General features: G+C 53.4%; 1 protein-coding gene across 1 annotated transcript in view; it reads right to left on the bottom strand.

The window, feature by feature from the left end:
* DSCAML1 (DS cell adhesion molecule like 1) overlaps positions 1–12,131 on the bottom strand; it is a 352,214-nt gene that overhangs the window by 1,228 nt on the left and 338,855 nt on the right. The window contains exons 22-32 of the mRNA XM_007456333.1: positions 11,112–11,229; positions 10,568–10,731; positions 10,186–10,284; positions 9,249–9,437; positions 8,577–8,864; positions 6,746–6,901; positions 4,895–4,925; positions 4,628–4,746; positions 4,173–4,325; positions 3,360–3,554; positions 1,554–1,865 (exon numbers count right to left, since the gene is read on the bottom strand). Coding sequence (XP_007456395.1) covers positions 1,554–1,865; positions 3,360–3,554; positions 4,173–4,325; positions 4,628–4,746; positions 4,895–4,925; positions 6,746–6,901; positions 8,577–8,864; positions 9,249–9,437; positions 10,186–10,284; positions 10,568–10,731; positions 11,112–11,229 — 1,824 coding nt within the window. The remainder of the gene's footprint in view (positions 1–1,553; positions 1,866–3,359; positions 3,555–4,172; positions 4,326–4,627; positions 4,747–4,894; positions 4,926–6,745; positions 6,902–8,576; positions 8,865–9,248; positions 9,438–10,185; positions 10,285–10,567; positions 10,732–11,111; positions 11,230–12,131) is intronic.

Raw genomic sequence — 12,131 nt, 5'->3', positions numbered from 1 at the left:
TCCCTACAGGAATACTGTGAGGAGGGAATAAGATAAAGCAAGGAAAGCGCTTAGCACGGTGGCTGGTGCACGGCGATGCTCAGTAAATTGATACCCATTGTTAATTGATCACTATAGCCGATCAGCTTCAGCTGGTGAAGAGCTCATTTCTAAACAGGGACGTCCTAAGAGCGCTGGCTGTTAGAAAGCATTGTTTTTGGCCACGCTGCGTGGCTTGCGGGATCTTAGTTCCCCGACCAGGGATCGAGCCCAGGTCCATGGCGGTGAAAGCGCCAAGTCTCAACCACTGGACCGCCGGGGAGTTCCCTGGAAAGCTTTTCTTTACTCCGAGGAGGAGAGGAATGACGCTCCCTGTCACTTCCCCACATTCAGCCCGATTCTGTCCTCTGAGGACCCCCAGAGCAAGGCTCCCCCTCTTTCTCACCGCGGCCTTTGACATCTGAAGTCACAGCCGCACTTCCCCGCCCCTCTCCTTCGTCTCCTGTCCAGGCAGAATGTTCCTAGTTTCTTAAAGGGCCTCCACGGGGCAAGCTTCTAGGACCCTCACATGCTGATCCCTCTGCCCTGCGAGCACCCTCGCCTGTGCACGTGCCTCTCTCCCGTCCACCGGGCCAGGCACTTTCCTTAGGTCATCTCGTTTAGTCCCCACAGCCCCCTGCCTAGGTTAATACCTGCCTGCATTTTGCAAGTGAGGAAACTGAGGTTCAGAGAGATTAAGTAATTTGCCCAAATTCACACAGCTACACAGGGAGGGGGAGTCATTCAGGGCTGCTCGTCTCCTAAGTCTTTGTAATTTCTGTTACCCCAGGCTCTTCTCTAGATGACCCTGAGCCCCTAGGTCGGCACGGCCACTTAGCAAGGCCAGTGCTGAGAAGACCAGATCGCCTGCTTTGACAGCCTGGGCCTTGCACCCTGTGGCCCTAATGCCTGCTGGGGGGCTTCCCTGCTCCCCTCCCCCTGGTTATCCTAGACCTGCCCTGCTGACCCCAAAGGACACATGCTCTGGCCAGGTCCCTGGAATCAGATGGTTCCCAGTCAGGCTAGGTCATTGCCCACCATGAGGTTTGGCCACCACGGGCTGAACTGCCAGGATTGCTCCTTTGGGTTTAGATTAAGTTCAAACAGTATTGAGACCAATGGCCATTGGGCAGCTGACCCCATAAGCAGTCTCTTTCCATCCTGGCATAGCTTCAGATTAAGGGAATGATCACTACTTAATGAGAACCTACTATGTGCCAGGCACGTATATCATTTCCAACGGTCCTTACAACAATGCAAAGTATATGCTATCAGTTGCATTTTACAAATGAGAAAATTAAGGCCAGAGAGGTTAAATGACTTGCCCAAGGTCACAGCAGTATTAAGAGGTTAAGCCAGGATGTGCGCCCTGATCTGCTTGCTCCCAAGTCCTTGTTCTTTGCGCTACCCCCCGACTGCCAAGGAGCCGTGCTGGGATGCTGGCAGGACCCAGGTGCAGTTAGGGCTAGGTCTAGCCAGGGCTCGTGGGGTTTGGGGGCAGGGGACACAGCAAAGGAGGTGGTCTGAGCGCTCACTCTTGTTGGCCCGGTGAGGGATGGGCACAGCCACATTTTTGCCCCGGTCGGCATCCTGGGGCTTGGGTGGGGAGGCGGTGAAGCGGCAGATGCCAGGCTCTGAGGGTGTGCTCATGGATGTCATGCTGTCAGCGTTCTCATTGGTGCCTGTGGTCATCTGGTCAGAGGAGCTGTCGGAGATGAAGCATTCGGTGATCTCAAACTTGGCATGCTGCAGTTGTTCCTCCAGCTTAGCATGTTCGTAGGCCCGGGCCAGCTCCTCATAGGTGGAAGAGGCGCTCTCCGTGGACACCATGCTGTTCCGTCCTTTGTCTGGGGAGATGGAAGGCGCAGAGTTGAGGGGAAATGAGTGGCACCCCCCCATATTCACTGCAGCATTATTTACAGTAGCCAAGACATGGAAGCACCTGCATGTCCATCGGTGGATGAGTAAATAAAGAATATGTGATATATATACACACACACGCGCGCACACACACACACACACACACGCACACACACAAAATGAGATACTACTCAGCCATAAAAAAGGAAACCTTGCCATTTGGGAAGATATGGATGGACCTTGAGGGCATCATGCTAAGTGAAACAAATCAGACAGAGAAAGACAAACACTGTATGATCTCACTTATATGTGGAATCTAAAAAACCCCCAACAACAACAAACAAAACCCCCAAGCTCACTGATACAGAGAATAGATTGGTGGTGGCCAAAGGTGGGGGGTGGGAGTTGGGCAAAATGGGTGAAGGTGGTCAAAAGGTACAAACTTCCGGTTATAAATAAGTCATGGGGATGTAATGTACAGCATGATAACTATAGTTAATAACACTGTATTGAATATTTGGAAGTTGCTAAGAGAGTAGTTCTTTAAAGTTCTCATTATAAGAAAAAAAATTGTAACTATACATGGTGATGGATGTTAACTAGACTTACTGTGGTGATCATTTTGCAATATATTACAAATATCAGATCATTATGTCATACACCTGAAACTACATGTTATACGTCAGTCATATCTCGATAAAAAATACAGTGGGTTTATGGGGAAAGGGTGTAAATGAGATCAGACTGAGCAGTTCCCCTACCCATAAGCCCAGCAGCCATCTGAAAGCCTGACTATGGAGTGGACCAGGCTCACAAGATCCTGCTCTCCGCCTGTGAAGGTAGTGGTGGTGGCAGAAGTGGGATATTTGATGTGCTGCCTAATGAAGGGCAGAACATCTTTCATTCTTTTTTTTTTTTTTTTTTTTTTTTTTTTTTTTTTTTTTTTTTTTTTTTTTTTTTTTTTTTTTTTTTTTTTTTTTTTTTCAGTAGGCGGGCCTCTCACTGTCGTGGCCTCTCCCGTTGCGGAGCACAGGCTCCGGACGCGCAGGCTCAGCGGCCATGGCTCACGGGCCCAGCCGCTCCGCGGCACGTGGGATCCTCCCGGACTGGGCCACGAGCCCGTGTCCCCTGCATCGGCAGGCGGACTCTCAACTTCTGTGCCACCAGGGAAGCCCACGTCTTTCATTCTTGAAAATAAGCATCATCTTCTGAGCAACACTTAGCCTTTTCTCCAGCAAACATCACGTGTACCATTTTCTCTGTCATCTTTTGGGAGAGCAAAATGAAATCCTTGACCAAGCAGAGCTCCGCTAGGTCAAGTGTTTTTGTCATAGCCGCAGAGCGAGTCAGTGACCAGCTGGAAACGAAACTGACCTGTGCCTTGGACTCCAACAGCTGGCAGGTAGGAGTTGGGAAAACCAAAGGTGGAGATGGATAATGGGGGGCTGGAGGAGAATGAAGGCAGGTCCTTGGGCTTTTACCTGTGTCCTGGGAGAGGCTGGCACTGTAGCTGTCACTCTCGGTGACAGTGACACCATGCTGGGAGCCCACAGTGCGCCAGTCGGAGGTGAGGGTGCGGGCGGGTGTGGAGGCCTGGCACTTGGTCAGAGTCCACTGGCTTGAGTACCGGTTCCGGGTGCTGTGGGCTGACTTTACATTCTTCCTGGACACTGGATCTGCACAGAGGAAGCAAGAGCTAGTACCCTCCAGCTGCAGGCATTCAGGCTTGGGCAGCTGGCATTTACCAGAAAGGGCAGCAGGAGCAAGGGAGGAGGCAGAAGCGGCCACAGAAGCTCCCCTGGGAAAGCTGAGCGAGCTGCCTTTCCTGTGACCACACAGCTATCTGCGGAGGAGGGGAGCGGCAGCGTCGGGCACTGGGCAGCTTCCTAGTCCTCCCCGGCCACCCTGTCTTTTCCTTCAGCCTGGGAAGAATGTCACCTCATCTCCTGCTGCCTCATGACTGTCCACTCATTCCTACAGTCCTGGATGTATTCTATGCTTATGTCCAGAGTCACAGTGGAAGATGCAGAAGGCCCTTGGGGAGAAAGAACAACTAACCCTCTCAAAACTTCTAGGTAAGGAAACTGAGGCCCAGAGAGATAAGGTTAGTGACATGCCCAAGGCCATAGCTAGTGAGTCTATAACCAAGGTCTCTAGACTCTAATTCCAGTGGCGCTTTCCCTTCTTCTACGCTGCTCCTCCCTCCTTTTTAAAAAAAATGTCACCTCTGTCTTATGCTGTGCCCACGAAACCCCGTGTGGGAGGAGGGCTGTCTCCCCAGGGATAATGCATACTGGTGCCTGGCCGGATGTCAGACATGTCGATGAGGGGTCCTGTGCTCTGGATGAGGGCTGGGTGGTGCAAGGAGACACCGGTGCAGAAACTCTGCGGGTTGACAGCTTGGCTGAACTCAGCGTCGGTCACAGGGATGGTGGCCTTGTCATCTCCTGGGGGAAGAAGTATAATCAGCAGCAGTCCTTCCCTCTGGGCACCATCTTTGCTTCCCAAATTTCTCTTTGTCTTTATCCAACAATGAAACCAAGAAAGGTCAGGTCAAGCCTTCCCATCAACGGAGGAGGAAACCTAGTCCTTGAGAGAAGCCGCAGCGAGTTCCTAGGTTGTTGAGTTGTTGATGGGGCTGCTTCTGGAACCCTGGGCACTGTGTGAGGACTGGCGGTTGCCTTTCGTGGGATGTGGCCTGGGGAAGCACACTCAGCAGGACAGAGAGCTCATGGCACCTGTCACTCACCCAGCTGCTTGATGCCCTCCTTGTCCTCGATGAGTAGCTGGACCCTGGGGATGTCAATGTGTAGCCGTGGGCCCTGGGGTGGCCCCTTCACGGGGGTGTCAAAGCTTCGGTTGTTCTTGCTGTGGAGAGAAGGGTTGGAGGTGGGTGACTCAGCAGCCATAATGGGTTGGGGGAGGGGTTTTGCAGGACAGTGGGGTCTTAGAAACCTGTACCCTGAAGGGAGGAAGGGGGAGGGGAGGAGAGAGGAAGCAGCTATGTGACACCCACCTTATTAACATTTCTGCCAAACTCTTTGCATCTGCAAAACAGTAGAGAGAGGGGACTGAGTGAGAATGGAGTCTGAGAGGGATGAGACTTGGAAGAGGCATGGGGAATAAGGTGGGAGAACTTCCTAAAATGGGGCCAGGGGCTTGTCTCCTGGGAAGAAATGTAAGGAGCTCTGAGACAGTCCAAAACATAAGGTCTCACTGCTCCCAATTCAGGATTTGGCTCAGTTCTGCTTTCCTTTCCTCAGATTTTTATCTAATAGGGAGATCCTCCCCGAAGCAGAGGGTATGTAACGTGCTCCATCAGCTTCCTGAATCGACTCTAATCAAACAAAACATCATAGAAGTCTGGAAATGGGCACCAGTGGTAGGTCTATCCTCAGTTGTCTGTTGGGGAGAGGAGAGAGTGGGGAATGAAGTGGAGGGGGGTCAATGGGTATCTCCAGATGACATCAACCAAGAAGCTTCATTTCCTTCTCTAGGACATCTGTCCCCCAAAAGTCCATGGATGGATTTGAGGGTCACTGCTTTGTCTCAGAGGAGCCTTGAAGAGGTTCAGGACTCTCAGGTTAGGAATTGATAAGAGAGGAGAAGCAAAGGACCCAGGTAATCCACTAGACCTCTGATAACTGAGAATGATCTGTTAGATCGAATCTAGCTTCATGAACGAATTCAACCATCTATCTACCCACTCATCCATCCATTCATTATTGATCTATCCACCTGTCAATCCATCCCACCCATACATCATGCATTCATTCAACTACCCATCCAGCCAGCCAGCCAGCCAGCCAGCCATCCACTGATCCAACCATTCCTCCATTCAACCGTCAACCCATCCAACCATCTAATCATCTGTACAACCATCTCTTCAACCATTCATCTAATTATCCATTCATCTATTCAACCATTCATCCAATCATCCATTCATACAACCATTTATCCATCTTATCATCCATCTATCCATCCAAGTATCCATCCATCCATCCTTCCATTGATCCAACCAACTATCGATTCAACTATCAATCCATCGACCATCCAATCTTCCATCCATCCACCCAACCATCCATCCATTTAACAACCATTAACCACCCACTGAACCATCCTTTCATCTACCCAACTCCTAAACAAACACCCTAGGCAGCCTTAGTCATTCCCTCTTCTGTGCTATTATTGTGCCTTGGCTGTGAATTCTATAAGGGCATGGGCTGTTTCTTCTTCATTCATCTTTATACCTCCAATGTCTGGCAGTATCTACAATACAGCAGATACTCAATAAATGTTTTTCAGATGTGTGAACAGACACTTATTAAGCAACTAGTGGGTCCTGGGGAAATCAAGGTAAATCAGACCCATTCATGCCAGACTATGGTAGCAGGTGTTGGGACAGGGGATGATATTAAAAATATTTAGCACCTGACAAGGCATGGGAACAGCTCAGTCAAACCAGAGCAAAGTCCTAGAGGCCACTCGCAGGTCTACTCTTTAGTGGCTGGGTCCTAGGAAAGTCTCGGGGATCCTATATGAGAGAATGGAGCACCCAGGGTAGAAGGGAGCAACATCTATTTACCAATCAACATGGAAATGTTTAAATATTTTAACAAGCAATATGGTGTTACCACTGTGTACCTCTAAAAGTCAGCCCTGGTGAGGGCAGGCACAAAGACCTGGGGGCATAGAGGCGGAAGCAGTGAACAACTAAGGGGTTTCAGAAGGCTGGAGTGGCAGCCCTCCCTTCAAGGGGACACAGGCACGCTCCCTTGTCCAGATGGTGCTGTGAGCCAGTGGAAAGTGGCCAGCGGGGCTGAGGGTCAGCACTCCCTCCCAGGAAGCCCATAGGAAACTCGCCCACCTCGGAGTCGCTTCAGCCGCTTCTCTTTCCTCTTCTTGCGAACGATGAAGAGCAGTGCCACCCCCAGGGTGGCCAGGATGACCGGGCAGCCAATGGTGAACAGCTGCTTCACATCGTCCCCCTCGCCTTGTGCAGACTTGATGGGCGGGATGGTGCCTGAACAGGCGTGAAGAAGGGAGTCCGTTGTCCATTATGAGTTGAGTGTTATGCAGAGTCTCATGGGCAAGGTAGCCCTTGGACCTCCTTTGCTGCCTTGGGTCTCACTCTGATCTCTACTTCCTGGTGCAGAGCTCCAACTCTCCCCTCTGCTCCCCCTAATTCTGGTCCCATCAGGACTGCCATTAACAGTTGTGTAGTTTTTATACTGCATATGATGTTAATGACTTCCTTTTAGAATTTTCCTAAAGTCTCTCAGAGATAGTCTACTCTGCTTGCTGGAGTTCAGTGTTCATTTCTAGAACGCTGAACTTAGATGCCCACATCCAGCTGGTAAGGTGGAGGGGGATGGTGAGGACCGTAGGAGAGAAAAGTCAGGGAAGTGGGATCCTGTGTTCTCTTCCCCAGATGGAGGCAAAAGCCACTAAACACCCTGCATTCTCTCCCTGCTCCCCATCCCGTGGGCGAAATCAATCTGCTAACCTTGGGGGCTGCAAGGAGGCAATGTTGAGTTCTTCTGCTGACATAGCCTTCTGCCCAGCCCCGATGCTTGCTTGTTTCAAAACCTCACTTAAGAGTCATCTCCTTCATGAAGCCTTCCTTGTTTGAGCCCATCCCCTTCCGATACCACTTTTATTCTGTTTCCTTAACACATAGGTAGGCTCAATTTAGCTTGTGACAGCTGGTCCCTATGAATTCAGCCCTCTATGTGCTTAAATGCATGTGTGTGCATGAGTGTGAGGTGCCCCCATGTGGCAGATACCAGTTTAGTACTCACTAAACATCCGTGTGCTCATCTACATTCCCCAGACTTCCTGACAGTTAGGTTAGAACCATGTTACTAGTTCTGGACAACAGAGTGCGACTAGAAATGATGAGTATCGCCTCCTGGCCAGGGCAGTTAGGAACTGCTGTGCCTTTTTTCTCTCTCTCTTGTTGGTGACCACGGAGGCTATATGTTCAAGACGGCATAGCTAAAGATGGTGGCCAGCCAACCCTCACAAGGTGTTACGAGAGTGAGAAACAAATCTTTATGGAAGCTTTTAGTGTTTACTTGTTACTGCAGCACAGGCTACCCTGTCTTGGCTAATGTACCATCTGAGCAGAGGGTTCTTGTAGGGCAGGACCGCAACTGCATCTTTACCTCCCTCTCATCTCTCTCTTTTTTTTTTTTTTTTGCGGTACGCGGGCCTCTCACAGTTGTGGCCTCTTCCGTTGCGGAGCACAGGCTCCGGACGCGCAGGCTCAGCGGCCGTGGCTCACGGGCCCAGCCGCTCCGCGGCATGTGGGATCTTCCCGGACCGGGGCACGAACCCGTGTCCCCTGCACCGGCAGGCGGACTCTCAACCACTGAACCACCAGGGAAGCCCCCTCTCATCTCTTTGAAGCAACGGAGAGCAAGGGTTGCACATTCAAGGGCCCTCTGTCTTTAGCGTTACTGACCTGCTTGTCTGCCTATACATCTGTGTTGGTCACAGGTATATCTACCCACTTACCTGTACCCGTCTGCTGCTCCTTGGCCTGTCCTTTGCTTGCTTATTCACCTGTCCGCCTTTGTCCCTGACTATAGTCCTGCCTCTTTTCTATTTGCGTGCCCATCTCTTTACATGTCTGCCTCTCTGCCAGCTTCCCTGGCAGCACCTTGCTCCAGCCCTGCCCACCGTTTCCGACTCACTGCCATCGTAGTCCAGGGTGGCGAACTGGGTGGTCTCGTTGCCGCAGCCAGCGCTGTTGCAAGCCCTCATGCGCAGCTCGTACCACGTGGCCTCTCGCAGCTCGGTCAGAAACACCTCCCCCGACCTGTTGGCGCGCAGGCCCTGCCAGGCCCAGGTGCCCTTGGGCCGGTACTCCAGCACGATGGCTGTGATAGGGCAGCCCCCGTTGCTCCAGCCCTGCAGGTTAAGCCGAGCATGTGTGGAGTTGATGTGGGTGAAGAGGTGCTGGTCTTTGCTGAAGGAGGGCTCTGGGGGGCCAGAGGGAGAGAGAGAGGTTAGAGAGACTGGGAAAGATTTCCCTGGGCAGCTGGGACCACAGTGGCTCCAGGGGATCGGTGGGAGGCGCAGATGGGAGTAGGGATGCTCCAGGGGACAGAGGGGGAGGAAGAAGAGGAGGGAGAGAAGGACAAGGAGAGAAGGGCCTGGCCAAGGAGGAAGACAGATGCAGGAAAGAGGAAGAGGCGAGCCACGCATCTGCCATCCCACTGCAGGGAGGCGGGGCCCGTTTCTGCTACCGTGACTCATCCGATGCTGTGGTGATGGGACCTAGGTGGAGTCTCCCCTTGAGTCTCCATGCTCCCCTGTGCCCTCCTTCCCTACCCCAGCAGCCTTCCACCCGCCCTGGGCCTTACCCCGCCCGTGGGTCTTGGCCTCGATGATCTCACTGATGCGCCCGGAGCCCACGCTGTTCTTGGCCGCCAGCTTCACCTTGTACCAGGTGCCACACTTGAGGCTGTCCAGCCTGAAGGACCGCTCGCTCGAGCTGACGAACACATCCTTCCACTCCTCGCTGTTGTCCACCGAGTACTGCAGCACGAAGCCTGCCCGGGAGGTTTGCCTGGCTCAGGTCGGGCAGGGCGGGGCCTGGGGTACCCCAACAGGCATCATGGGGCTGGGCGCCGCAGGGGGCAGGGGGTGCTTTGGCCACTGGGATGGGGTGGATGCATATTCGATGCAAAACGGAAAGGCCCTTGGGTGAGCTGTAGGGCTCTCTCCTGTCAGCGCTTGTGTTAGGGTTGAGAAGCCAAGGTGGGGAGGGGAGCAGAAACCGGAGCTGTGAGGCTTACAAGGGGTCCTATTTAGACCCTGCTACTCCATATTTAGTCCCCTGGCCCCGAAGCATCAGCATCACTTGGGAGCTTGTTAGACATGCAGATTCTCAGCCTCCGCTCCAGACCCCCTGAATCAGAATCTGTGCTCTTACAAGATCCCCTGGTGATTCATATGCATGTTTAAGGTTGAGAGGCACTACCTAGAACATTTGTCTACTTTTACAGATGTGGAAACTAAGGCCCAGAGAAGAAGACAGGCTTCCTAAGAAAACGGACTGCCTCAGGCTCACACAGCTCACCAGTGGCAAGGAGGGTGGGTGTTGGAAAGCCCAGACGTCTAGGCTGGTATATTTTCCAGGGCACTTGGGTAACTTCCCTGTGGTCTGAATCGCCCCTCCCCCCATTATTTCCTAAGCATTATGAGGACGAGCAGTGGGAGTGAACGAAGCCCTTCCTCTGCCCCTGGGCCCAGAATTCCTTCCCCTGTCTCCCCACTCCTCATCCAGACCCCTCTCACCTCGGATGGAGCTGCCCCCATTGTCACCTGGAATCCAGGTCAGGGTGATGGACGAAGCGGAGGTTTTGGAGACAGTTAGGCGGGGTTGGTCCGGGGGAACTGTGAGGGGAGAGCCACCAGCCCGCACCAGAGGGTTAACCTCTGACACTGGGGTGGGTTGAGGGCGAGGGGCTGGCTGTCCCACCCTCTCGGTGCCACCCTCACTCTTGCTCATTCTCCTCTCTAGCCCTCCTGCCCCCGCTTCCACGGGGACCCTCTGATCCACCAAGGCTCTGTCTCCCCAGTGGCGGGTCTTCTTCCGTTCCACAACCCTCTCTCTCACGCGATGGAATTCCTCCATCCCCGTCCCCACCGCAGCCCCACCCGCCTCGCAGCGTCTCACCTTGCACCAGAAGGTTGACGATGATGGTGTCGAAGCCCCCAGTGTTGGTGGCTGTGCAGGTGTAGTAGCCCGAGTCCTCAGCCTTCACTGCACGCAGCAGCAACGTGCCATTGGTGTGGATGAGCCAGTGCCCATCCATGGACACGGGGACGGCCGAGTCTTCGCTGCGGGGGTGGGGGATGGGTTATAGCAGGCATCCCCTCCTCCGGGGGCCTCCCCCAGGTCTGCAGGCAGCTGGAGCTGGGAGCAGTAGGGGGCTGGCTCGGGGACCCTGGATTCTTGGGCTATTACTCAGTGCTTCCCGGGCATATCCAGGAATCTTGGCCTCTTCAGTCACCCAGGGAAGGGGGATCCTTGGCAGCCAACAGAGGGGAGCCAGGGAGGTCAGGCCTGTGTGTGAGAGTGGAAGCCGTGTACCTGGCTGGGCCCCTGCAGGGCTGGAGGTGACTGAGTCGCTGGAAGGGAGGGACATTGGTTCTCTTCATGGCTCTTCTGCTGTGCCCATCCCTGGGGGTCACCTATCCCTGCGGGGTCCCGCACACACCTGTCCTTGGTCCACTTCACGGCAGGGGCTGGGTCTCCCACCGAATTGCAAGGCAGCCGGACATCTCTCATCCAGGGTGTGGTCACGGTGCCCCCAAAGGATATGATCTTTGCTGGGGCTACAGGAAGGAAAGGATGAGAGACACCCCACTTTCACCACCAGCACCGCACTGGCTCCCCTTTCTCAGGGCTCCTGAATTTACAATTCAAGTCCTCTTTCTCCTACCTGACCACTACCTTGGGCTTGGGGTGTGGGGAGAGTCCAGGAAATTTCAGATGCGAGTCATTGATTCAACAAGCGTTTATCAAATACCTGTTTGGGCCAGGCATCACAGGAGGCTCTGAGGGGCCACAAAATGAATCAGATCTGTTCTCTGTCCTCAAGCTGCTCGCCATCCAAGAGGGGGGCAGATACTTAAAAAATCATTAGGGTGAAGAATACTACGGTGGGGGTAGAGACAAGTAGCCCTGGGAGCAGAAAGAAGGAGGAATGAACTCTGGCAATGCAGTGGTGGTGGAGGCGAAGGCCAGGGGCGGCTTCTGGAATTGGCAGCTTTGACCTGAATCTTGAAGGCTAAGGAGGAATTCACCACACAGAGAAGAAAAGGCATGTCGGAAGGGGGAACGGCACTGAGTAGAGGCACGGGGGCCTGAAACACACGATGAGTGGGAGGATCCTTTGGGGCGACCAAAGCCCAGGGTGAGTGAAGAGGGGGCAGCAGAGCCGGGGCCAGAGCGGTGAGCAGGAGGCAGCAGGAAGGAGAGCGTGGAGGGCTCTGCTGGCACCTCAAGGAGGCCGGCCTTCCCCTTGAGGTCACGAGGGGGCTTACAGGTAAGCAGTGGTATGTTCAAAGTAGAGTTTTAGATAAATCCCTGGCTGCTTGCAGAGGATGGTTTGGTGGAGGTGATTTTTTTTTTTTTTTTTTTTTTTTTTTTTTTTTTTTGCGCTACGCGGGCCTCTCACTGCTGTGGCCTCTCCCGTTGCGGAGCACAGGCTCCGGACGCGCGGGCTCAGCGGCCG

This window comes from Lipotes vexillifer, unplaced genomic scaffold, assembly GCF_000442215.2.
Source record: "Lipotes vexillifer unplaced genomic scaffold, Lipotes_vexillifer_v1.1 scaffold753, whole genome shotgun sequence".
NCBI lineage: Eukaryota > Metazoa > Chordata > Mammalia > Artiodactyla > Lipotidae > Lipotes > Lipotes vexillifer.
This window is presented reverse-complemented; position numbering and strand designations above follow the sequence as displayed.